At 41.1% G+C, this 27,612-nt stretch overlaps 1 protein-coding gene across 3 annotated transcripts; it reads left to right on the top strand.

Annotated features, from left to right (window-relative positions):
- The first annotated feature begins 367 nt into the window (after positions 1 to 367).
- On the top strand, positions 368 to 27,227 carry LOC113173156 (radixin). Of its 3 annotated transcripts, none has more exons than XM_026376501.1 (15): positions 368 to 444; positions 6,415 to 6,515; positions 16,702 to 16,785; positions 19,759 to 19,854; positions 20,068 to 20,190; positions 20,286 to 20,437; positions 20,578 to 20,661; positions 20,761 to 20,907; positions 21,345 to 21,441; positions 21,528 to 21,691; positions 22,477 to 22,607; positions 23,689 to 23,849; positions 24,175 to 24,267; positions 25,077 to 25,286; positions 26,083 to 27,227. In XM_026376501.1, the coding sequence occupies exons 2-15, from the start codon at positions 6,504 to 6,506 to the stop codon at positions 26,245 to 26,247; spliced, it is 1,719 nt and encodes a 572-aa protein (XP_026232286.1). In that variant the 5' UTR covers positions 368 to 444; positions 6,415 to 6,503; the 3' UTR covers positions 26,248 to 27,227. The 3 variants fall into 3 exon arrangements, with proteins under 3 accessions (XP_026232286.1, XP_026232285.1, XP_026232287.1); XM_026376500.1 differs by lacking the exon at positions 368 to 444 and adding an exon at positions 451 to 659; XM_026376502.1 differs by lacking the exon at positions 368 to 444 and adding an exon at positions 451 to 563.
- The last annotated feature ends 385 nt before the right edge of the window (positions 27,228 to 27,612 follow it).

Genomic DNA, 27,612 nt, shown 5'->3' on the forward strand with positions numbered 1-27,612 from the left:
AGAACTAACAGAGAGATGGATGTTGATTGTTCTCCTGTTGTGGATGCACTTCACAGCAACATGAGCTATAACATGCTTTTATTTTCGCCACCACTTGGAATTAAAACAGATAAAATTCAATCAGCACAGTGTATCTTGCTTCAGGTTATTTATTGCAGGCTGTTTGGATGAGTTCAACTCTAAATCCAACCACAACATCAGCCCATCATCTGTTTTGCACCATGACACATGCATAAACTTTGCAGTGCCTCATTAGACACTGTGCGTGGTGTCAGGGGTGAACCACTCAAAATAAAATGGACTCCATCTGATGCGTTTCCTCTCTGTGTATGGGAAGGTTTGGGACCCGGTTCACCTACCGCTGCTCTGCAGAGTTTGTCACGGGGTGAAAGAGGGAGGGAGGGGGGTGAATCTGCAGGACTCGGCTCACCACGCCTCGGTACGGTAAGTTCGTCAGCCATATTGACTGTCTGCACCTCGGTGAAGTCTCCAGCACTGAAGCCTGTGTCACTGCACACGCTCGGTGCGCACCGTGTCCGGTAAACAGCGCCGAGGACGGGAAGGTGAACCGCGCTATTTTTACTCTGTGTGGATATATAAAGTCCCGCTGCCGGCTGGAGGGGGGGGACACTTGGACACATCCTCGGCGCAGCTCGGCGGTGAGTTTCATCTCCGCGGTCAGCGGCGGATTTCTCTTCGTGTCCGGGCTGCAGCGCGCTAACGGTGTTTGGTTTTAAGCGGCCCGTTAACGAGCTGTAGCCTTTGGGTTTAGAGCTCACACCTTTTAATGAGGCGGCTTAAAGGCGGCATGCTCCGAGGTGTGGCGCACATTTAGCTTCAGCTCCGTTTCTTACCGGCTTCTTGCACGTTTCAGGACGAGAGGACGGGTGAGTAAAGCGGGTTCACTTCACCCGAGGTGCCGTGTGTCAGGTTCAATGTTACGCAACACACCGGGTCGCGGTAATTAGATGATCATCCATTTCACAGTAGGTTCGGCTGCAGCCTGGTGTCGGTCCGAGCCTCAGGGCGCTTTTCTCATCACCAGCTTTGTTGCGCTTCACTGTTTATTGTGCGGTTGTCTCCTGTCGGCAGCTCTTCCGTAAACCGAGAGGAAACAATGTGTCCAACTTCAGTAGCAGCTGCTAAAACACAATTGGCACGTTGTTACTGAAGCTCAGGGCTCCAGCTGTTAGTCGACTATTTATGGAGGCGCTGAGACATTTGAGGTCAATTCAGATTAATTTATTTTTCCCCATATGCGTAAACCTCCATCCAAACATCACTTTGACACTTGTTGCGCGTATGGACGTGTTAACTGTGCGTGATGTCTGCTCCCACATGTCCCCGGGTTGGACTGAGTTTACCCTCCGTCCTGGAAACCACGTCGTGTGGCGGACTAGTTTAACTTTTGCGCGTAAACGCTGGTCCTGAATACAGACACAGCTGCGCGCCCACACATGACGCTAGAGCTCCATCTGGCACAAACAGATGCTCCGTGCGGCGTCGGACAAGTTGGAGAGTCCCTGATTGGCCTCGTTGCAGCATGGGACTTGATTTTATTGGACATTGTACCTGTCACTCAAAAGGCTACCCCCCCTTGATGGGACCAAGTTACAACTCATTTGAGAAAGAGGCTATCTGCATCATGACAGGAGATACCTTTGACGGCGGGTTTTAGATTTCTCTCAGCAGCGCTATTGATTTGCAACCTGTTGAATATTATCGTGTCTGAATATCAGAGAATGAAGAATAAGAATGTGTTGTCTTATGAAAAACGGAGGATGTGACTCATCTGTGGTTCTTATGCAATCTTAAATTCAGTTGAAGTCACTCATTTCCATGCAGTTCCATGGAGCTTCATTTTTATTTATTTGTAATACCCAGAAATTGTCTGTGTGGAAGTGAGAACATGATAAATGATGTGTTGTAGTGTAAAAATACATGTGTGCATGAGTGGTAAGTACAGTAGGACACAGTTGAATCAGGAAGTTGCTCTGCCCTGCAGTGGGCATCAACATTCACGGCTTGATTTGTAATTTTCCCTGTAGTTTACATTAAATCAGTGGTTTGTTTAAATGCATTTTAAAACCTCATGACTTGTGCATTTGGTTGTAACATATACTTATATACTTACAACCCTCTTATAGGATAACGTGCACTTTGTAAGAATCGGTTGGTGACAGGGAGGAAACCCTTCGGTTTCCCTGTCAGCAGCACGGACAGGTTCACTGACACTCGCTCCGTCTCTCACTTTTAGTGTCTCGCCACCTCGTCTTTTCCTTCACTTTCTTTTTCTGTAACAACAACTCACCTGGGGGACATGAAATATTAAAGCAGAGAGAAAAAAGAAAAGTAAAATCTTAAATCTCTGCTCCATGCAGGAGCAGACAGCAGTGATGATGCCATTAATTTTAACAACTGTTAAATTGGCCTCTGGCTGTTTAGTGAAGTCCATATTGATTCCACTGAAAACTGATCAGATGAAGATTTGTAATGGTGATTACTTTACACCTTCCTCCTGTAGTCGGACTCTTTAAGAGGTTCCTAAACAGAGATGGAAAGGAAAAGATCTGGAAACAAGATAGCAATGTTTGTGGTTTCTCAAAGCCAGTTTTCAGCATCCATGTGTCGCTTCAAGCGGCGACATCAGGGTTTGTTCTTGTGGTTTCATTTATCACTTCCTGGTCAGGAAACACTGACCCTCTTACACTCCTTATGTTGGACAAGTAAAGCCTTGTTGTCAAGCAAAGCAGTTGGTTCAGTTTCCTGCCGTTACAACAGCTGTTGCAACGTGTGTGTGTGTGTGTGTGTGTGTGTGTGTTTACCTGCCATCTCTTGCACGTGCAGCTGATGTTTTACCCTCAATCAGCACAAGACACAAGTTTAACATGAACAGTTTCACTAACAGATATTTTATAGCTACAAAAAGCTTTTTATTTTGCATTTAAGCTTATTTTAGTTGATTTATAATATTTATAATTATGCTGTAATCTTGTCAGAATTGATAATGATAAATCACATTTGAGCTTTAACCCTCCATCCTCTAGTGTCGTTAAGGGCAGAGGAATGTAGAGGAGGAGGAGGAGGAGGAGGAGGAGGAATCTGTAAAACAGAAGCACGTGAGCTTCTATGAAAGTGTGTGTAAAATGCAACAGTTGACGTTGATTTGGACCAAACAAGAGAGAGATGAAAGGCTGCAGTGTACACAGGGAGCAGAGTTTCTTTCTGCATGAATGGTGACCTGGAAGCTGTATCCGCTCGGGAGCAACTCTCTGGTTTCACTGAATGAAGGGACACACATACCCCGAAGGCTCGTACATCCAGGTTTACGAGGATGTGGGCTGCTAAACAGAGCACTTCTGTGCTGTTGTTTTTTGTTTCCTGCAAACACACACATTGCAGATTGGAGATCTATGCTGATGTTATCGACCACTATCAAAGAGAAAAAGAAAGCAATTGTGCAGAAGAATAAGATCCGTAAAGGTGGAAAAGGTATTTTTGTCCAGAATATATAAAATGATCTTTAAATCTTTTCTTCTGACTTGCAGAAACATCACCCTTATCACTCAATGCTGCAGATTTCTAACAAGAGCTGTGAGGCAGCTTTAAGTCTATTCATTATTTTAGTATTCAGTGTCTTCACCTATCTCCTGGCTGCAGGTATATGGGTCAAGCTTTGAATGCTTATGTCCTTCCTGACTCTCTTTTCCTTTTCTCACATCAGTGCACTGTTCCCCTCCACACTCATTGTTTTGCTAATTAAAAGGAAATAAATATATAGGTAGAGAAAATTGAGCAGGGTGACCCAGCTGATAAACTCGGGATTACTCACAGGCTGCATATCGTGCAATTTTAAAAGGCTTACCCGCTTATATTTAAAGCATTAAGCTGAGGGACTTTCCCTGCTAAAGGTTCAGCCGTATGTGTGGCTGAAACTAATTTCGTACCTGCAACCTATTTTTAGGACGTGTGTGTGCTGCTTTTATTTTTCCAGGCTGTAGCCAAACAACTGCTGTGGGAGGTGTTACAATTTATTTATTGCAAATGTGCATTGATTATAAATCCTGATGATTCAACGTGCTGACCGGAGTTCACTGTAAACTGTGAATCACAGCACTTTCACTGAACTGGAGCTCCACAGCTCTGAGCTCGAAGCAGAAAACTACGCTTATTACTGCTCCTTATGGGTTGTTCGTACATCTGTCTGTCCTTAAATGTCCTGTACTCATGAACGTGAAATGTCCACTTGGCTGAACTGAACAGTATTTGGACAGACGTACATGTTAACTCTGTTTCTCCACTTGTCTGCAGGCATGCATGTCATGGATGAATAGTGGCTGTTTCATTTCATTATCCTGATGAGCTGGAGGTCAATATTGGGTGAAATAAATGAAAAATGCAGCCACATTCAGTCACTACTTTAGTTGTTATTTTTGCCATTATTAATCAATTGCAGCAATGATAACGTTAGATTACAGCTATATTAGCCGAGAGAGATTGAAACATTTTTTAGCTTTAACATTAATTGGTGTGTTTGCTATCATAATTATATGACCTACAACTCTAAATATTATTAATATTTGGTGAAATAGTGTGAATATTATACCTGAGTAAATGATGGAAGACAATTAAATGACAGTCCTGTGTTTGTTAAGCTGCTTTTGTTCATCAGATTGAGACGGCTCAGATTGCCTGAGTGTGGATTTTGAACAAAGACAAATTCCAGGCCTCAAATACCTTCAGGGTTTGGCCCTAAAAGGGAAGTAATGTGATGAAGGAAGGTCTCACTGAGCTGTGCACTGATTGGCAGGACCTGCCCCACAGTTATGGGGACTTCAAAGTGACTTTTCTGGAGACTAATGTGAAAGAGAGGATCAGGAGTGAATTAGGCCACTTTTTTTAAGCACACCTATGAAGCTCTCTGATGTGAATGTACAATTTGCAGCGTGCCTCAAGAATATCCAGTGCATTATATATATGTATATATTCTAACTCTGGAATAGGATTCAAAAGGGAATAGAAACAGTGTTAGAGCCGTTAAAAATCTGTGTAAAAAAACCACATCAACTTCTGTGAAGTACACACTGTGGTTAAGTTAGCAAACACAAACCCGTCGTCACACTTTCACAGATACAAGCTCATAAACTAACGAGAGCAGAGATCCAACATGAAAATACACATTGTACAAGTCATTTGGTTTTTGTAGTACTGCAATATTTCAATGGCATCAGGTCACCCACAATACTGCACAACACTTCGACGACATATTAACACACTGAATTTACAGAGTTACATAACTGTGAGCATGTTGGTGAAAAATCTTCCAGTTAATCTTGGGTTTCATTTCGTTTCTGCGCTCAGGCTAAGCTCGTGATTGGGCCTGGATTCATTCTCTGTGCTGACATTTGAGAAAGGTCTATTTTTGGCCTCGCACATCACAAAGATCTGGCACCTACGGGACACCTACCAACTGCTCGCTCTATTTTACATTCAAGTCATTTAGCTGACAAGTAGTTTCAGATAAACCCACAGTGCCCTAGTGTGACTAACTAATATCTAGTAGGTGATGGATAAACTCAGAGAGATCACGTACATGAGAAGAAAAATTAGAGCAGAGGAGAAAAGCGGAAGATCGGTTTTTCCTTCTTTTGCTCTGTGTCGTTATTTTTGGAGTTCTCTTTTTGTCCTCTCAGCTACTTGCCCAATTCTCTCTGTAACGGCCTCATTCTTCTTCTGTCTCTTCTCTCCTACACTTCATTTCTCATTTGTCTTTCTTAAAAGGGTTTCTGGCTGCTCTAACTTCATCTCCAGCAGGAGCCAAAGTAGTGGAGCTCAGGAGCAGCTGCAGTGTTTCCTTAATAACAGTTTCACGGTTTCTACGGGATTCAGCTGATTCCAGTAAAGTTTAGGCTGCGTCTAACATTATATCACACTGGTAGAACTTAAAAGGAGGATTAACTCAAAATCATTCATTTGTGTCATTGAATTATTGAATATATCACATTTTAATTTGTTCTCTGTTTCCAGAAACTGTTGTTGTTTGTGTTAAAAAGCTTCACATGAGATGGTGTGTTTCTGGTTTAACCTTCATACAATTCAAATATTAAGACAAATTAATGAGACACACAGTCATCATATCGGTTTTCTAATGAAACTATAAATGTAAAAACAATAATTAGTCAATAGAAACCCAAGATGTACATTTAATTATTGATCTGCCAGATATTTAAAGTTTCAGGGCTGAAACATCTGTGCATGTGGCCGCCTTGGTCTCACAAGGTTATTGCTGCCAACATATGAGCGACGTCAGAAAACTGCCCATCATGCACCACGAGCTGATCGCCTGTGATCAAATCTGCGCAGAACCTGCTCATCTTAAACCAGCACATTGATGCATGTGCTTCTGTGTTTCAGGCACCGGTGCCCTGTAGAGAGGAGGGAAGACGGAGGACGACTTCTTTCTGTTTTCTCGTCAACAGGGGACGGGCGGAGAGAGGAGAAAGATGCCCAAACCGGTCAGTATCTAACTGATATATGAAGCTGCCTGCACATTCACAACTTGGTGTCAGTGCCAGTTAAAGTTGCTCAAAGCCTCCCTCAAACTAGTTTTAATTTTAACAGATTGAAACCAGTAAAACATGATCAGTGGTAAATTGTTTAAACTTTTGCTTTAGCGAGACGAACAGCACAAACCAATTAAAGCCACAAGCGAAGAAGCCATTTTCACAAATGAATTCCAGACAACGTAAGAAGAATCATGTCTAGACATTTTCCAGAGTTGCACTTTCACACATGCAGGACACAGAGGGAGTCAGATGTGCTCTCACCCACTGGAAATTGACCATCTGGTTGCAGCACGTTGAAGCAGTGCTAGTCGCATGATAGGAGTGTTGTCAACACTCATACATACTAATGTTTCTTTATAACATTCAAGACAGAATTTCTGCCTTTTAAAATAGAGGCTAACAGTTTGAACTGAGGCTTTCAACTGGGTGAAGTAAAGTTCAACAGTTTAACCACAACAGGTACAGTAACTGTTGTGCGCCACTTGAACAATGGTTTCGGTTTTACCCTCGCTGAATAGTACTCAGGAGGTTAAAGTTTCTGGCTTAGACAGAGGTTGTGTATACGTGCAGGATGGGTTTCAGGCACTGATAAGAAATAAGCAAAGACTAGTAGAATTAAGTCATTGTTTGTTATTGCTAAAGTGCAGCATGAAACAGTTGTGCCGACATTCATACCTGCTACATCTGTGTTTTTTAAGGGAGCCCAGAATCTGTCATCAGCTCTCCCAGTCACAAGTGTTGCAGCAGTTCATATTGCAGCAGTTCTGTGAAAACATGCACACACACAGTCGCCCAGAAGCATAACAGTCGGTCAGTTTGTGGAATCGTCCTGTCTATTGAAAAGAGCAAACACAAAGAGGGCTTTCTCTGTACTATTTTTGGACTGAAGGACAGTGGAAGCTTTCATGTTGGTCTGACACATACAGGCCGAGTTTGCACTGCAGCTTAAATAACAGGATTACACTCAGATTGTTCGTACCTTTATTGTGTCGCCTTAATTATACACTGCTCGTCCAAAAAACAAGTCACACACTCTAATATTTCGCCTTTAGCTTTGATTACAGCACACATTCACAGTGGCATCGCTTCTGCAAGCTTCTGCAATGTCAACATTTATTCCCGTCCAGAGTTGCATTAATTTTTCACCCAAAACTTGTGTTGATAATGGGAGAATTAGAGCCGCTGCAAAACGTGTTCTCCAGCACATCCTAAAGATTCTCAGTGCGGTTAAGGTCTGGACTCTGTGGTGGCCAATCTATGTCATCTTGGAAGAAATAATTTATTGATTAATAACCTGGTCATTCAGTATATTCAGGTAGTCAGCTGACCTCATTCTTCAGGCACATAATAAACCTGAACCTAGACCTGACCAACTGCAGCAACCCCAGATCATAACACTGCCCCCACAGGCTTGTACAGTAAACACTAGTCATGATGGGTGCATCACTTCACCCCGCCTCTCTTCTTACCCTGATGCTCCCATCACTCTGGAACAGGGTAAATCTGGACTCATCAGACCACATGACCTTCTTCCATTGGACAGTTCTTAACCCAGTTTCAGTAGTTTCATCAATCTCCTTAGTTGTTTTCTTTGCTTGATTCATGTCAATAATTTAACTCTTCTGAAACAGATTAATATCTTTTTTACAACCACAGGATGACATAGTTCTGACATAGTTGTTTAAGAAATGAGAAGCTGCTTGCTGCATCAGTTAGGGTTAAATAACTGTTTGTAAAATAATCATCCATGCAGTAATTATCTAGTGGGAATAATAGTTAAGGAAACGTCTCAGTCACAGAGCAATTTGAAACTGAAGCATTTATAAGCGTGTGTAACAAATATACAATTTTTTGCTTTATGACATAGTCAGTCTATTACATTTCTGCTGCAACCTAAACGATGTAGTAGTCTGGAGTAGAACTTTTAACATATACAAATACATTATTATTTTAAATGTGTTGCAGCTGACATGCAGCATGTGAATTGCCCTTATTTCATTTAAGCAACTCAATACTTCATTATAATTGTAATCAACTAAACAAATAGATAAAGATCAGTGAAAACCACAGTGAGGGTTGGGAGCTTGTTGTCGCAGGGTGTTTACAATCCTGCCACCTGTACATGCCGACTGCTTACAGTCATCTACAGCCAGCAAGCAGTTGCACCGAGCCGCTGGTCCATCAATCTCAGTAATGGGGAATTAGGCCACATCCAATTCCTGGAAAGAGACTAAGGACGTGATGGAAAAGGTAGCAGGAGGATAGAAGGCAGAGTGAAACAGAATGTAATATAAATGGAAAGAGAAATAAGAAAAAAGGAAAAGATGAAACTGCTCATAGGAAAATAATAAAGAGACAGAGGAAGAGTGTTCTCAGTTTGTGTCCTATGTTATGAAATAACCTTGAGGGAGCACACTTAAATCACTGTTACATGCATTATTCATTCAAGATTTATCTTTATTAAAATCAGTACAAACCAATCAATACCTATCAAATAGTTGGGAGGAATAGTTAGAAATGATGTGGTGGGAGATAAAAGACAGAGCTGGATGGACAGGGAGGGAAAAGTTTGCAAGAGTAGGAGCAGAAGAGAACGTTGGACTGGAGGAGTAAAGCTCAGATTATTGAAACATGCTGTAGGGAATATAAAAAGGCACACAGAGAGATAAAAGAGGATTTAGGAGGGGACTGAGTGACAGGCACTTTGTTCGTGTACAGTCCAGAAAAACGACACCCTAGCTGCACTCCTGTGGGAGTCCCACTCCGGTTACATTGGGCTATACTTTGACAATGAGCCCAGCAGTTGGACAGTAAACACATCATCCCTTTCACTGCTTTGTCTGGACATTATCCAGCAGTTTCTGTGTTGAAAATGCTAAAATGTCACATTGGATTAAAACCTAAAGCTTCACACCCTGGAGGCACGCTTGGTAATCGCTCAACACATGAACGAGCTTTTCTCCATCAGCTCGTAGCTAATGAAGAGCAACTGGAGAACAAAATGCAGGGATGGAAAACGCACTCACAGTTTTGCAGGTGAAACAAGTAAACCACCCACTGGACCCGTATTGTTGGGCCACTTAGAAACGGCTAGCCTCGGGCAGGCCATTAAGAAGTGAGTCTGGTCTGGAGCGTCACCCTCCCGTGGGCTGTGTCTTAATACTGTTTTTGTGTGCACACACACCACTAACACAGCATGGGTTGTGGGTTTGTTTCATGTTGTTTGGAGCAGGGGGTTTGTGTCAGCGGATGATATCCTCATCCTAACAATCGAGTAATGAAGAGGATAGAGAGTGTAAATGTCGTTTGTAGTTCTGAACTTTTGGTATTTGGAGCCGAGGTCTGAAGTAAAAACATAAAAAGTCTTGTATTGTGTTGGAGAGATCAAGACAAAAGAAAAATAAATTGGTTTGACATTAGGTCCTTTTCGGGGTCATGAGAAGGAATGTCTCCTGTGAAGTGGATCACAGCGAAACAGATCTGGATATCGCATACAGATAATTATTCATGTTTGTTTTATCTTTCCCCGTGTTCCACTGAGGTCGACCGCAAGTGAGAAGTCAACAAATAGTGGAAGTTGAAACTATTTTGAAAGTGTCCACTTTGTCCCGGTGAGGATTTTTCAACTCGTGGATAAAGGCCAGGATGTCTTTGAAGTGAACGAGCTCTCAGAGCGACGCCACCACGCTTACAGCCAACATTCATAGAGAGAGTGTGTGTGTGTGTGTTAGATAGTTGGCTTCAGAAAGAGTTGGTTGGATTATGTTTCAGACATCGTTCAATGATCCAACAAGCGCTTAGACGGAGTGACCCCCTTCACATTGGTAAATAATGCTTCAGAGAGGGGGAAGGACGGAGAGAGGCAACATGGGAAAGTGAAGAGAAGAGTAAACACAAAGACAAAGAAATCAGTTCAACACACAACCCTGAGGGTCAAATGGCGCTGGAGAGTGTTGTAAAAGATAAATTGATTTGCTGTGTGTGTGTGAGTGTGTGTGAGTGTGTGTGAGTGTGTGTGTGTGTGTGTGAGTGTGTGTTAGCGTGTGTGAGCATGGACCATGCTGCATCTCACACATATCCAGGGTGTGAGATGCGGTGGGACGTCGTACATTATTGATTTATCACAGCGTTTTGCACATGTTGCCCCTCCGGGTGGTGGCGCTGGGGGTGGGTGGGTGGGGGTTAAGCCTGTGCTGGAGGGTTTAAATATTTCAGAGGCCCATTTTAATTTTTGTAATGTGAATTTTCCAAGTCACTAAATCTAATTAGAGGGAGGGTGTGAAGTTCACCGCTGCTCCCACTGCCTCTCCGCAGCTTTGGCTAAATTGAATGAGTCCTGATCTCACACCAGTCCAACACACATACATCACATAACATATTTCTTGTGCTCTTTAGTGGTTTAGTGAATGAGAGAAAATCCCTGGAGCCTGGTTCCAAAGCCTGAAACCAGAATAGAGAACACTGCAATAGAGACAGATTAATGTTCATAGGTTTGGAACCAGATGTTCAGTAAACAGGTGCTATGTTTGTCCTCCTACGTTTGACGGCACAGTTTGTATATGTTTATTAATACAATCACTAAAAATACTGTATGTACTGCTAATTGACTGTACAACAATAGTTGTGGTGTCACAGTTATCTATCCTAGAGCTGGCTTGCTTAATGTCTCTTGTGTTTGCTGAAAAGGTGCCTGTAATTGTAAAACATCGTCAAACAAATGAGTGCCGAGGTACCTACTGTAGGCATTTTAACGATCATCTAATTTGAACTATTAATAATATCAGTTATTAACTTGAGTTATTAGAATCTTTAGTTAATGTATTTCTGGTTCTTACTTCTCAAATGTGAGACATTTGCTGCCTGTGCTCCAGACAGACGAGGATAAAGAGGAGCTAAAGACGGTAGAATAGAAAAGAGAGGTGCACTAGTGGTTTTGAAGGAGAGTGATGGAGGAAAACGGGTTTTGAAGCGGGAACCTCTCAGTGGAAACCAGGTGAAGGTGGAGACTGAAGAGTTTCTGAGAGGAAATGTTAAGTCGATGACTGGAAAGAGTGGAGGGGGATGAAAAGCAGAGAAGAGAAAAGGTGAAGAAGACGGCGTGGCCCTAGTTCCCTTTAAAGCTTCTGTAAACCAGCTTAGCTACAAACAGATTTTAATTATGGCTGTCTGAGTCTCTCTCACACACATACAAGTCAACAGGTGGACTCCATGCGTGGGCAGCCTTTGCCTGTACACACTAGCCTACTATTGAGCTGTCATTACTCGTTATGAATAACACGAAGGCACTGGGGGATGCTGGTAAACAGCCAGTTAAACTGAGACACACACACACACACACTCTTCTTTTCCTCTAGAGCTTCATGGCAAAAGATTTGGCTCGAATTTGTTTACAACAAATTACAGCTCGAGTCGAGTTGTAGTAATTATCGCAGCTAAAACACTTCTATGTTTTGTAATTAAATTAAATACTCTGCAACAGAAACACGCCTTCTTTAATACAAGCCATGCATAAACATATACTTTTATATATATTTATTTATTCGCTGAACTCTCATCGCTCCTATAGTTAGATGATTTTATTTAAATTACTGAAATAAAAACTAAGTGACATGTTTTCAGTGTATGCTCACCGGGCCGAGCTTTATGGCAGTAAGCACGTTAGACACTTCCTCTGGTTAAGCCGTCTGACGTCCTTTTGGCTCCTTGCGCACATGAATGGAGTTAAAAAATAATCTGATACGCCTCTTCCAGATTCACTGGATCTGTGGCTCCGATTCTGTGAAGACAAAGAGTCATTTCAGGTTGTTTTGTGCCTTTCACATTTAATTGTGGCAGCGTGTGGGATTGCGTTTTGGGCCAATGTGCATCATGTAATCCTGCAAAACCAAAAAGGGCTACAACAGAAATAGCCACTGTGTTTGTTACTGTGTTTAATGCTATTGTACTTTATCACTTCTAATTAGTTTATTTCATTAATAACATCCCGATTACAACCAGGCTAAAGTGATAAAAAATTAATTAGAGGTTCGTACACCACAGTTACACCAAAAGACATCAATGGAGATGAGTAAATATTGTACTTGGTGGTTTTTGAATGAGTCAGTGGTGTTGATGGTTTGCTCCCTTTGGCTCTCACTTCATCGTTGTAGTAGGTGCTAATAAGTTCTAGTATGACATGCTGTGTGGTGGTAGTCATAGTTGCTGCTTGAATGGATTCATTGAATTCTTTTTAGTATGAGTCAGAAACCCCTTTTCTCTCTTCGCCACAGCATTCTCAGTATGTAAAACACCAAACCTCAGTCTAAATAGTAATGTTTAGTTTATTTCTCTGCTGCCGATTCAGGACGTTTAAATAACTGTGCTTAGTCTCAAACAAACCAACAGTACTTCCAGCTCGATTCTGTAAACTTGTGCCAAAGTGGAAAACTAACAGCCTTTACTGCATTTTCATAATACGTTGGTGCTCAGAGAAAGTTCAGGAGCTCACTGGAAAACATCCAGTGCAAACATGACCAAGTAGTATGTCAAGATCTTCATGATAAATATTTTAGAATCCACAGTCTGCAGACCTGAACTCAGTTTCAACAGGGGAAATTTATTTTTAGGCGTCGGCCATTTTTCCTCTTTACATATGAGCAGACCTGCTGCAGTACTGCCACCGTGGAAAAGCTAAAGGCCGAGTGTCACAGCTCAAAGAGAGGAAGTAGTGATCATTAGCAACATTACTATTATTATCAGTGCTACAATTGCACCATTAAAGTAAAGTTTTCTGCATGTACAATAAAAATGTTGAGCACTATATCTTGAACACGCTACTGATAAAGGTTTTAGCAGTATCTGTCAACAGTAACAGAAAGGTTTGTGGTCAGCGGACATCCTGCTTTATCAGCTTAACGTTTCACAGCTATCAGTTGGAAGACATGTTGCTCTCTCTGTATCTCTGTCTTTCTGCTCCACACACACCCCTAATACTTGCATGTGAAAATAGCTCCTCTGCAGTCACAGAAATTTGTGTGAAAGTGAAAATAACTCACACGTTCTGTGCGAGTTAAACAATTTCTGTTAGAGACAATAGGAGACAATGTGAGAAGAGCAAAGCACAAAGGAAATTGATGTTCTTCCTTCTTCTCCCTGCAGAACTGCTGTGTCTCTAGGTTTTAGTAGATATAGAGATTCTTTCCATTTTAACGATACTTTGATGCCGAGTTAATTATCCAACATGCAGATGATGTTATTTTCTATAATTAGTGAAAACAGATGTCACTCGCTCTTCTCCTGTTTGGCTGTTGTCTCTCTGTTGAACTGTTAAGCTCCTATCTCAGGAGGTCAGTCCTCTCTAGGTCACCCTGTCAAGTGTTTAAATCCCTCTTTAGGACGCCCACGAGGCTTTTTAGAAAATGACATTAAAATCAGCTACAAGGGCGCTGCTATGGAAACCTTATCAGCCACAGCACAGAGACACATGACATGGGCTGATAAACACAATAAAGTCATATTGTGCGTTTGTGTCTGCACGTTGTTCCATATATACAAATATACACACACACACACACACATCACCACGATATCGTTATGTTCCCATAGTTTCATGACATCTAATTTACTAACACTCACTTTTTTTTTGATTTATAAAATTGGAATTTATCAATAAATTGAGTTGATCATCTGGAGATAATTAGTTAAATCAATCAACTTCTTATACTTAAGAAACAATTTTATTGTTTATTTCCCAGCACAGATATATCAGGACGTCAGTATTGACCACAAATAGGTTTAAAATATACCATCAGCGATTGAAATAGTTATCTTGAAGTTAGTTGACATGGCTTAATAACAGTTATTTGATGCCTATTTACCATTGGTACATACAGTGACAAGAAAAAGTATGTGAACCTTTTAGAATTGTATGTTTTTTGCATTAATTTGTCATAAAATGTTTTCTGATCTTCATCTAAGTCAAGAGTATTAACAAATAAGAACAGCAAAACAAATTCTGCTCTTTCAAATCTTTATTGAGAACAACCATAAAAACCTCATAGTGCAAGTGGAAAAAGTAACTGGTTGACCCCCCCCTTGGCACCAATAACCTCAACCAGACGCTTCCTGTAGCTGTGGATCAGACCTGCACATTGTTCAGGAGGAATTTTTAGCCCGTTCTTCCTGCAGAACTGTTTTAGCTCTGTTATATTCTTTGGACGTCTCTTCAGTCGTTCTATAGCATCTATTCATCCAAATCATAATGTTTCCTCCACCTCCTGGGAGAATGTTTTCATGATGATATTCAGTGACCTTCTTATGCCTTTTGATGCTAAACGCATCTTTTTGATGCACCTGACTCCAATTAGGTTTTTAGGTCATTATTCAACTCTGTGAGGTCTTTATGGTTCTCAATGAAGGCGTAAAAGGTTCCAGAGGTTCACATACTTTTTCTTGCCACTGTAGAGGCTAATCAATTAATTAATTGAAGAAAAGTTAACCACCTACAGTTTTATAAACAATAACTTCTAGGACATTTTTGGAAAGTGAAGATATTTCCATCAGTCTTTACTTTCTGCCCTTTTTCTGCCGAGGGTTAGGACTTGGTTTCAGGATTTAGGTAAGGATTAAGGTCAGGGTTGGAGTTAGGTGTGATGGTTAACGCTTATGTAAGAGACTAATCAATGCATTAGTCGGTGTCCTCTCAAAGTGTGTGTGTGTGTGTGTGTGTGTGTCTCTTTTCCAGGTCAGTTGAGCAGTCTGAGCCTTGTGTTTTCTGGCTGCTGGTTTCTCATGACTGATGCACTCTGTTCACCTCAGGCATTTTCTGTCTCTCTGCCTTTGTCTCTGTCGCTCTTTCTGAAGTGCACATACATGCACACACACATATATAAATCCCAAACACACACCCTACTGATGCAGCATTTTATCCTTAGGGCAGGTTACAAGTTTCTAATGTACCATTGTTGCAGCTTCTCTTCTGTTTCACTCTCCCTCTCATTCTCTCGCTTGGCCCCTCAGGGTTATTTGAGGCCAGTGCCAGTTTCACTGCAGCTGTGTTTCCTTACTGCAGCACACAACACCACAGCACAGTCTAACGCGTTACAGCTCCAATAGGAAGCGATAGGGATATCCACAGACATTCACACCTGCACAGCGATGTTGTGTTGCTTTACACATGGTCTTAAAAAGATTGCTGTAAGACGCTGGTTTGGTTGATGCTAGTTCGAAGCCTGGTGGTTTTTCATAAAAGAAACGCACTCATACCAATTCTTAATACGTAGCTGCTTTTAGCATTTTAGCAGCCCTGTAAAAAGTTTCTCTTTGCTCAAATCTACCTCCAGAATGCAGAACTCGTTTCATATACAAGCTTTCTTCATCACTGTTTTCCTATTTGTGCAGCTGAGCAGAACTCCACTGCACCTCACCAGCTTCCCAGTGGCAATAACACATTATGAATAATTCAAAATAGTGAGTTTCTTAGTGAGGTTCTTCTGCAAAAGTTGGTAAAACTATAATGAAGTTTCATTTGCAGCCAATGAAAATGAGGTCAATTACTTAATGTAGCAACACAAAATGTTGTATGTAGATGAAAGATTTGAAAGAAATTTAATTTATGTAGTGATCATCTGTACAAATCTCTAATATTGCAGGATTTAAGTCTTCAACATTTAACATCTCCATCTTTCACGGCTGTGTCAGATCTAATTAATATTAATAGGTTTTATATATGAAGCTGCTCTGTTGTGATTCAGCCAGTGCTGCGTCATGTTGACATGTATTCAGCAGATGCCCTCGCTGTGCAGGAGTTAGTAATTGTGAGCCTCATCTCTTAGTAGGACAGAGATCTGAGTCACATTGACCTGGGTTGGTCTGTATTACTCAGTGTTCACAAATTCTATTTAGATTCGTTTTTTTTTTTTTGTTTGTTTGTTTCATTTATTTCTTCTAAGCATAAAGAGCTGCCAGTTGTGCAATTCTCTCAGCTGGCAGCGAATTATTTGGTTTATGTTACAGCAGTGAAGAAGTGTTAATTCATACACCACTGTTCTGTGGTACCAGAGAACTTTATTTAAGAAAAAAATTGTTGTGTTGTGTTGTAGACATTTCACAAACACATAAAATCCAATTATAACATTATGATTTGTGTGTTTTGCAGATCAATGTGCGCGTCACCACCATGGACGCTGAGCTGGAGTTTGCCATCCAGCCCAACACGACAGGCAAACAGCTGTTTGACCAGGTAAGAGACACACACTCAGACACCGACGTACATGGTACATGGTTTTTATTAGCTTTAAAAAACCAGGAACACAATGCATGGACCAACAATTGTAAAGCTGCTAAATGTGTGTAAAGAAGTTGGATTCAGATTCAGATTTAGATTTAGTCCGGCATGACTAAATCATAAATGCAGCTAATCTTATTCTTTTGAATAGGAACATGCAACATGGTCTGACACTATGGGGACGCTCCCTCCTAACATATTGAGTATATGCTGATCTTGAACGTATTAATAAAATGTACCCACACTACAGTTTTTTAGCAGTATCTAGACACTCACAGCACTTGGTTAAGGTTAGAAAAATCTTATGTTTTGACATAAATATAGAAAAATTCAAGTCCTGCACAGTACACGTCTTCAAACCAACACAACCAGGTCCTTGTAATTCACTTTTTATTAATACATTTAGTTCTTTATTCCTTCAACAAATACATTTGCTGTTTATTTGCATAGAAACAGAATCTTTAAGAGAGAGGTTCGTACAAAGTGAAGTCTGTTACCGTGTTTGTTATCCATTACCAGTGCCTGAGAATGAATGTCTGTGTGCCAGTTGGTGCTTGGCTGGGTTTGGGTCGGTACCGGTTCTGGACAGAGATGACGCACAAAGCAGTCTTTGTCTGAACTGGGAGACAGTGGATGCAAGTGTTTGGTGGATGGTGTAAGTGCGACTGTGTGTGGAGACCGTGTCAGTGGTAAAAGGGCAGCTTTCAGCCTTGTTTCATGTCAGGCTGTAAAGGTTTGTTGAGGTTGTGGTGACGCAGAAGGAAGAAGACGGACTGCAAGAGTGAATCTTTGTTTTCGGGAAAAGGTCAAATCACAGAACGGCTTTAAAACCTGCAAGAGACATGTTCAGGACCTAACAGAAAAAATAACATGTTGCTGTTTGAAGAGCTCAAGACTTTTCAGAACCATTCCTGAGATCCTCCACATTTAGAAATAACCTTTTGCACATACAGTATGTACAGTATAGTGCACATACACACAGTTTCAGCTACAGTTATATTCTTATTATTATATAGTCATTTGAAGTTACATTTAAAAATATAACTACACACAGCCACAAAGACACACCTGTTGTTTACCTGCTGTTGTGTAGACCGTTATTTTCTCTTTCTCACTCTCTCTCATATACAAACACACTAGTGTCACTCTACACCGAGGACATGTGCTGACCTCTACCTGACCCCAGGTGTGGCTTTACTTTCTCAGCGCCAACTCTTTCGACTGATTTCAGTTTCATCTTAGAGGGGTTGTGTTTGCAGCGCAGTAAAAACACTTGTACTGCTAAACAATATCTAACATGCAAGACCTGAACCAAAGGTAGCAGGTAGGCTAAGACATGGAAATAAGAGCAGAACAAGGAAATGGATGCCACATGAATATTTGGATCAGAAATGTTTAAATTGCAGAAACAAACTGTGCAATGCTGATTAGTTTTATCATTATTTCCAGTATTGCAAGTGAAATTCCATTAAGCTCTGCGATATTTAAACATCTTCAGTAGCTATAAATGAGAACATATGTTCTAGAAATTGAACGAACCGTCTTCTATACATATGTCTCCATGCAGATGATTTACAGCGGACTTCTCTCACACACCTTCTCCTCTCCTGTCTCACTGCCTCTCCCATCTCGTTTCTGTCTATGAGACGCACGCGGAGGCTGACTCACCACATACGAATGCTTCAGCTTGTTGTGCCCATGCATCGTCATAGCAACTAGCTGTCAAATGCCCAGCGATGTGTGCGCGCACAGTCCTGCTGCCGTGCTGTGTGTCTGCACGTGTGTGCACATGAACGCTGGTTTTACTGTGTATACCTGCAGTAATTTAGTTCTGTTTATATGAGTATGTATCGTATCATATGAGTGACAGAGGACTGGGGATGCAAAAGAGAGGCACACACTTTAATCTGTTTCATGCTTGAATAAGAGTGATGGCAACGTGATAAAATGTGTAATAAAATAGGCTGTAATGCAGATTTAAGGGTTCCAGCTGTTCTGAAGAATCATAATAAATAAACAGAACAATAAACCTGTACATTAGTGGCAGTTCTTATCCTGTCCAGACTGGACAAACTGAAGGAGAATAGAGACAGAAGGTGCAAAGTGAGTGAGCTAACAGGTGTAGAAGTAATGATAGACCTCACTGGTGGATGATGAGGCGAAGTTTCATATGTCCATCATGAGCTGTAAATAGAAAACTCAGATACCCTCTCTTTAAAAGAGACACTGCTACAGGATGACTGCTAGCATGAAAGTAAAATGCATGATTGAGTCATACTGAAGCTGCAGAAAGGTTGGATCAAATATTGGGAACTTTGGAGACGGTGGGTTGATGGGAACACACTGAATGTGGCATAAAGAAGTCAGACACAAAGTGTTGTGTATGCATTTGAAGAGGTAACAGTGTTATCTGCACCGGTTCACAGAACGATTTGGAATAGGAAACATGAAATCAGAGACACATATGACAAACTGATCTGTAACACACAACCATTAAACAATGAATGGTGAGCTTAGGGACGATGTAAGACGCTCTCTGGAGGTGTGAGTGTGTTTTTCTGTGTGTGTTACATGGTTTCATGTGCTTCAGACTGTTTTTGTTTCAGACTGACTTTCTGTGTCTGTGCGTGAGAAAGAGTTAATTACATGGTACTGAGTGTTGTGGTATTGACTTGTAAATCACATTAGAGTCTGTGTAAGTGTCCCCTTAGGGAGGTATTGACTCTTTTTGTAAAGGGGATGATAGTTTGTGAGTAACACATCATGTTTGAGAGTAGAAAGGGAACACGATCTCATTAGAAAAGTTTGTTCACTTGAACAGCGTTGTGTGTGTGTGTGTGTGTACCTGCTTCAGGTGGTGTCGAGGATATTTCCATCATGTCCTGTACAATGTTAAACACAATGTGAAAGGCCTGTGTTTGGTTTCAGGTGGTGAAGACTGTGGGTCTGAGGGAGGTCTGGTTCTTTGGTCTGCAGTATACAGACAGTAAAGGCTACGTCACATGGCTCAAACTCAACAAAAAGGTGAGAGACCCTGAACACAACCACTCCAACATATTCATATTCAAATCTCATATCTGTCACTTTTAACGGCTTTGATCTGAAAAAAAATGATCTAGTGGAAGTATCTGAAACGTTGATCAGATGATTTTCTCATGACTGCACTCTCTATGTTTACACACTGGAACATAAAGTATTAACATATAGTAACATAAAGTGTGTGTGTGTTTTCTCCAGGTGACACAGCAGGATGTGAAGAAGGAGAACCCCCTTCAGTTCAAGTTCAGAGCAAAGTTCTTCCCAGAGGATGTTTCTGAGGAGCTCATCCAGGAGATCACTCAGAAGCTCTTCTTCCTGCAGGTCAGAATTTATTCATCTATTTACTTTTCAAGTATAAGCAGCACTTTGGGCCTTTATATAATAAAAAAAAATGTTTGTGTGTGTTCTCCCTCCAGGTGAAAGAGGCCATTCTGAATGATGAAAACTACTGTCCCCCAGAGACAGCCGTGCTGCTGGCCTCCTACGCTGTGCAGGCCAAGTATGGAGATTACAACAAAGACCTTCACAAGCCTGGCTATCTGGCCTCCGACCGACTACTGCCACAAAGGTGCAGCACATCTACACAAAGACGCCAAGCGTCTGCTTATTTATGCGTTTACAAAAGCCTGGTTAAGTTGTGGAAGACACGTATTATGTTAGTATTTCTTATTCTTATTATCATTTTCTGTTTGCGTGTGGTTCCTGTAGAGTTCTGGAGCAACACAAGCTGACAAAGGAACAGTGGGAGGACAGAATACAGACCTGGCACGAGGAACACAGAAGCATGTTGAGGTGAGAGAGAGAAGAGAGAAATCACTGCATATCACGTTTTCCAGCTTTTGACACCTGAATGTTTGTCTGTGTGTTTCCTGTTTGCGTCCGCGTCTGCAGGGAGGATGCGATGATGGAGTATTTAAAGATTGCTCAGGATCTGGAGATGTACGGGGTGAACTACTTTGAAATTAAAAACAAGAAAGGCACAGAACTGTGGCTGGGGGTCGACGCCCTGGGGCTCAACATCTACGAGCATGAAGACAAGTAACTAAGACACACACACTCACTATATACCTGTGCAGTTGTGTGGGTGATGCCACAATTAATCCACCAATGCGATTTATTAAAATGTTTGATGTAATTGGAAACATGTTAATTAGTCTCAAATGATCCCACTGAACTTTCAAGCTTGTTTGTTGTTAAACTTAATTAGGCTTAGAGCACAAATGGTACCAGAAAATAAGCCCAGACTTTCTCAGCTCTCTTAAAGACCCTGGATTTAATTGGTTTGACAATATCGCCCTCTTTTGGCGAAGTTGATGAACAACCCGATCACAGAAAAAAAAAATTCTCCTCATTGGTTTTATGCTGACAGCCAGTGTACAAAATGTGAACATTTAAAAGCATAAACATGTTATTATAATGTAATAATAAATCACTCAATAAATAATTTAATCATTATATAAAAAATGCTTCTTCAGGTTGTCACCAAAGATTGGCTTCCCGTGGAGTGAAATCCGAAACATTTCCTTCAACGACAAGAAGTTTGTCATCAAGCCCATCGATAAGAAAGCTCCAGTAAGTGTTGGAATAAATTGTGATTGATGATGTATTTGTGTATAAGGGTGTATTAACACTGTCATTTCCATCTCTGTCGCATCCAGGATTTTGTTTTCTACGCCCCTCGTTTGCGGATCAACAAGCGCATCCTGGCGTTATGCATGGGAAACCACGAGTTGTACATGAGGAGGAGGAAGCCAGACACCATCGAGGTGCAGCAGATGAAAGCACAGGCCAGAGAGGAGAAACACCACAAACAGATGGAGAGGTACAGTGCACACCGACTAAGCTGGTCGAGAACATCTCACACCTTCATGTTTGCCTGATGCTGTGAGAGAAATTTCATTAATAAATCTTTGAGCAACAGGGGGCGACGCTGCACCAAGGAACGTTATGCTCATGTCATTCATCTGCAGGACTGAAGTCGTCACTGTTGTAGCTGTGTTTTCTGATTTGTATTTATTTATTTTTTCTGACAAAGAAGTGAATATTTTTAAGTACTGTACAAAAACAGTATCATACTTTAATGTGCAAAGAGTATTAAACATAAAAGTTTATTCTTTTTTATTTTCTTATTTCATATATGGGTAGCAGTGTGAGATGAGATGTGAGCTGCTGTCACTGTTCAGTCTGTAGCATTCACTTCTGTATTTGTTGATTGTGTCTACAGTATGTGTGGGTGGATAGTGTGTATGTGTGTGTGCGTTTATTGTTAATCACAAATCACTCAATGACTGTATTGGCATCCCAGTTTATTTATCTTAAGTCTTTAATAACCAATTCTAGATGGTAGAAAATTCCCATGAAACTCCCGTGTATATATAGATATTTGATTTACATGGCCGCGTTAAAGAAGGTTACTGTGATTAATCTGAGGTTATGCAGGAACTTAGAGAGAACGTTAACATGAAACAAAACAGCTTCTATGGCATCTGGAAAACATCTTGATCCAACATGAGCGTTTTCTTCTTGACTATTTTGATGTACATGTTTGATGTATAACCGTTGATCGTTAGATCAGGTGTGATGGTTTTTTCTGCACTTCGTCACCAGAGCGCAGCTCGAGAACGAGAAGAAGAAGCGCGAGCTTGCGGAGAAGGAAAAGGAGCGGATAGAGCGCGAGAAGGATGAGCTGATCGAAAGGCTGAGGCAGATTGAAGAGCAGACGCAGAGGGCTCAAAAAGGTACGAGAGTTTAGTAAAGTCATCTGAAACACTCACTGAGATGATGTTTTATCATCTCTCTGTCACTGTTTCTTTTATTGTGCTGGAATGTTTTTGCACCAAAACCTAAAAAGTCACAGCTAAAACTTGAAATGATGAAGCTGAAGGAACTCTACACACGTACCCCCTCATTTGCATTTTACAGCATCTATCTATCTACACCAGTGTTCACACACTGCAGCTGGCTTCCCAGGTTGATGAGAGATAATTTACACAGCAGTGGCTGATGTCATTAAAAAGTCAGCCAAGAAAAGCACACAGCTCCTGGGTGCCTGCTCGTGTGAAACCAAATATCATATCTCCTGTTTCTAAGAATTTGCATAAAGTGGAGTCTCCAACACAGAGAGTAGCAGCCTGAGGCCGCAGCAGCAGCAGCAAGCTCCGACTCGACATACAGTGTGTTTCACAAAAGAGTGCTGCCCATAATAATATAACAATAATAATAATAATGAATACTATCTTCACCTGTAACAGAGCATCACATCAAATTTACTTTAATCCAATCAAGTTGAATCATTTATTTGCTATATGCAGAGAACAGATTATAGATCCTGTCAATTCTATATTTGTTTATGTACAAATTGGATTATGTACTGTACTTCACAGTGAGGTCGGCATACTGCATTATAGTGTCAAAATGTTTTATTGTTGTATTACGTCTTGTAGTTTATTAAGAAATTATGGGAATACATTTGTCCTATTCAAAACAGCAAAATGTTCGGGTCCAGAGGCAGCAAAGAAGCCTCAAACCATCCCTCCGCTGTACATCTCTTTTCTGTTTATGCCACACACAGTGATCACTGTTCCCTCAAAAGAAAAAGCAAATGCAAACTGTGGAGGGCTTATTATCGAGCAGAGGGAATGTCGAGGCATCATGTATTTCTGAAGCACATGACAAATCTTTGTGTGTATTCACAGTTCTAAATGAGGCTCTAGAAAGTAATTAGAAAATTATTTTAATGGAGATTTTCTTCTCGCATCTGTCGAGCTCCCTGATGTTAAGACATTAAGGTCTGTAACTAATTTCTTCATGTCTGTGCAGAACTAGAGGAGCAGACTCGCAGGGCACTGGAGTTGGAGCAAGAGAGGAAGCGAGCGAAGGAGGAGGCAGAGCGTCTGGAGAAGGAGAGGCAAACGGCGGAGGAGGCCAAGGCAGCGTTGGCTCAGCAGGCTGCCGACCAGATGAAGAACCAGGAACAACTGGTACCTACACTCTCAACAACAACTGCAGTTCCTAGAAGTTGATACCACTTGAACAGAACAGTGGCAACAAAAAACTAATTTACCTTCCTAGTAATTAGAACAACTCTGATGTTTACCTTTTCACCAGAGAGAGTGATGATGTGACTTACACATGATAGTAATATCTGCAGAACGCTGACATTAATACAGTCCGTTCAAGTCGTTCAAACGTTTCTCTACTGCACAGGTTGTTAGGTCAGTTTCATATTAATGCTAACTGGCTTTTAGATTTCCCATTAGACATCATGTTCATGTTCAGTGTGGTAACTTATTTCTTCATTGACAGGCTGCTGAGTTAGCGGAGTTCACTGCCAAAATCGCTCTGCTTGAAGAGGCCAAGAGGAAAAAGGAAGATGAAGCCACAGAATGGCAACACAAAGTAATGTAACACCTTTTTAAGAGAGTCTCTTAGTTTCTGCTTTTGCTTTCTCTTTCCTGGGTGTGAGACGTCACTGAACTAATTACTTAAACAGTCACTCAAACCTCTTCCCAAGGTAGTCTGGCCATTTGACCAGTAGTATTTGTAGTGACACTAATGCTACCTGATGCAAAAATACACGATCAATGCAGGATGTGGGGGCTGTGTTAGTGAGGTCATGACAGAGGAAACTGGACATTCCAGTGGGTTAGAGAAAAAGGGAAGACGAGCCATAAACGTGATAGATTATAATCATTGGGTAAACAGACACCGACTGATCTGCAGCATAATCAGCAGCTTTTACATTGTCTGTCCATGTTTTCTCTCTGTATCTATAAGAGGGGACTCTGTGTAGTAAAACAGGAAACAATAAAAGGTGCCTTGTTTTCTGTGTAATATTTTGTTGTAGTGTGCTGTTTAAAGTGCAGGAAATGAATTCAGACGAGCTATGTACAGTACCCGTACTTGTCCTATTCAGATGTGCAAAACATTTGAGCAGCTCCTGTTTCATTTCTGAAGCAAAACAACATGAAGATGAACTCTCTGTCTGAATCAGCTGGTGCCTTTACTTTCACTTCTGTTTTCATCTCATGCGATACCCACCTGCATTTACCTATAGTTGATATATATCCAATAAAACAAATGATTATACATTATTAATTGATTATTTTCATGATCTAAAATGTTTAGAGTCCATTTATAACCAGGCATCTTTTCGTATGTATGTCTTTATCTTCCTATACTATAAGTACCCATGCGTGTTCTTCCAGGCTCTGTCAGCACAAGAAGACCTGGAAAAGACTAAGGAGGAGCTGAAGACGGCTATGACGTCTCCACCAGCGCCTGAACACGACGAGCAGGATGAAACGAACGCCGAGGCGAGCGCAGAGCTGCTCAGCGACGGAGTCACCAGCCACCGCAGCGAAGAGGAACGCATCACCGAGGCGCAGAAGAACGAACGCGTCAAGAAACAACTACAGGTGGGACAGCTGTGGGGAATGGAAAGGAAATAATAACAGCTGAACCGTCTACACATGAAAACACATTAGACAACAGCTGCATCAGTTTCATTAAGCAAAGAAGGGAAACACATACTGTGTGAAGCAACTTTTAACATTCCTGAGAACATGCAATCACAGAAAGGTTTGTGTTGAGCTGATTTTATCCTTATGACAGTCCCACCTGACCAGTGCAATGTTGTGTTTGTGCAGGATAACTAAACCTGTGGCATCAGCAGTGTGCGGCTGAGCTGAATGTGAATAGTTTATGATTTAAGATCAGTTGTTTAAATCGCATTAAAGAATTTAATTAACTAGAAAATGTGGAGCTGGTGACGCACTGACACGTTGCTGATTTAGCACATCACTCAGACATCCTGATGTCTGGTGCTTGTTAACAGCAACAACACTTGGTTTCCTGTGTGAAACATCTCTTAAAAGTCATGCATGTTATGACATGCGAGCAAAGCACAAATCCAACACATACTGTCAGCTCAGGGAAAGCTGCCAAGTTGGGACATTTCTCTTCCTAGCATTGCCAAATAATTCAGTGTTATTCAGTCTTTAGGATAGAAGATGATTAAATATTCTCTAATGTAAAAGCTGCATTCGTAAAGCGTCTGACAGTGAAGAGAGAGGAGCTGCTATTGTTTGAGGAAGTCCTGAGTGTCCTCAGTGCTGTCAGAACATGTGCAAAAGCAGCTTAAGATAACAAATGGTCAAATTTGCTTTTAGAAGAACAGTGATGCAGTGTTTTCTGTCTCTCTCTTCCTTCCAGGCTCTCAGTTCTGAGTTGGCCGAGGCTCGGGACGACACCAAGAAAACGCAGAACGACATGCTGCATGCGGAGAACGTCAGGGCAGGCAGAGACAAGTACAAAACCCTGCGCCAGATCCGGCAGGGTAATACCAAGCAGCGGATCGATGAGTTTGAATCTATGTGAGGCGGGTTACAGGGTGGACACAACGAGGGAGAGGAACAGTTAGTCTCGTGGCCATGTCAACACCTTACTTTCCTTTGTGAAGCCCAGACCCTGCTGCCACCCAAGGAACTCCTGCTTTTGTTCAGTGAAGGAGAAAAAATAAAAAACAGCTAATGGGCTTTGTAGCTTCAGCCTCGCCAAAGCTCTGCCTAGCAGCAGTTGGCCTATCACACTGCTTAGAGCTCTGCTCCCCCACCCCCCCACCCCAACAAAGCACACGTCTTTTAACATATCCTGTCAAACATGGACTCCTCCATTGTACAATACTGGCAGTTTTAATGCTTGCATGTATGATAATTATCCAGCAACAGGATCGTTAGGTTAAATGAGACACTGGACAGACTCGGCTGTGCTAGTACTCAACAAATAAAATGACCCTTTGTAGCTTGTTGATGTTGCCGGCACGCTTGTCTGTAAAGCTTTAATATCTGAACCTTACTTCTTTTGTCATCAGTTGAACAATTTAAATAATTAGTTTTTAAAAAAACGGCCTTATTCAGCTCATTTTCTCCCCTACGTAGTTCTACACTTTGTCTTTTTAAGTTAGCCCGAGCGGTTCTGCTGTCAGCATCTTTGAGCTGTTAATGTTTTATCAGCTAACTTTGCAGATGCTTACTCTGAGCAAACGGCAAACTAAAATTTGCTTATCTTACATTCTTACTGTGCTTGCGTTCTCTATCCATTTGTTCAAATCTATCTTTCACTCCCCAAATAAAGAATACATTTATATTTCCAACTATGCAGCTACAGTATGACGTTAGAGCTGGATAGTGACGGAGGATGTTGTGTCAGCCTGAATTTGCTGCTTAAAAAGTCAGTTTGTCGTGACTTTTTTGTTAGTAAATGTCTGACTATGGACGTTGGTCAGACACAGCAGGGAAACCACATACTGTGTGAAGCAACGTGTTTTTTCAATAGCAGATGATTATGTATCATTTTGGTTCAGCTTAAAAACAACAGCAACAGCAAGTTTGCTGATTACGAATGTCTGTAAACTTACAGTAATTCTGCATTGAGCAAGATTTGTGTTTATAAAATTTTTAAAATAACATTTGTTCTGTATAGATCTTTTGTTCAAAACAAGTTATCTTCATATAACATATGCAGATTTTTATGGAGAATGTTTTGGATTAGTATTGAAAAATAATATTCATCTATTGACTGAATTACAAATACATGTGGCCGACCACAAACAAATAAATCTTCACTTCAGGTAAAAACTCTAGATAATTTCACAAATATTCTTGTAGTTGAACAAAGGTTGTTTCATTAAATTATTTGCTTTGTATAGTTTACAAAAGGTTTCCGTCCCTTTAGGTTTGGACA

The sequence above is a fragment of the Anabas testudineus genome, chromosome 21 (assembly GCF_900324465.2).
Source record: "Anabas testudineus chromosome 21, fAnaTes1.2, whole genome shotgun sequence".
Lineage (NCBI taxonomy): Eukaryota > Metazoa > Chordata > Actinopteri > Anabantiformes > Anabantidae > Anabas > Anabas testudineus.

Excerpts from the sequence above, each read along its gene's own strand:
- LOC113173156 (XM_026376501.1), top strand. Across the intron at positions 20,438-20,577 it reads GACCGACTACTGCCACAAAG|AGTTCTGGAGCAACACAAGC; the intron begins GTGCAGCACATC and ends TGGTTCCTGTAG. Across the intron at positions 20,908-21,344 it reads ATCTACGAGCATGAAGACAA|GTTGTCACCAAAGATTGGCT; the intron begins GTAACTAAGACA and ends ATGCTTCTTCAG.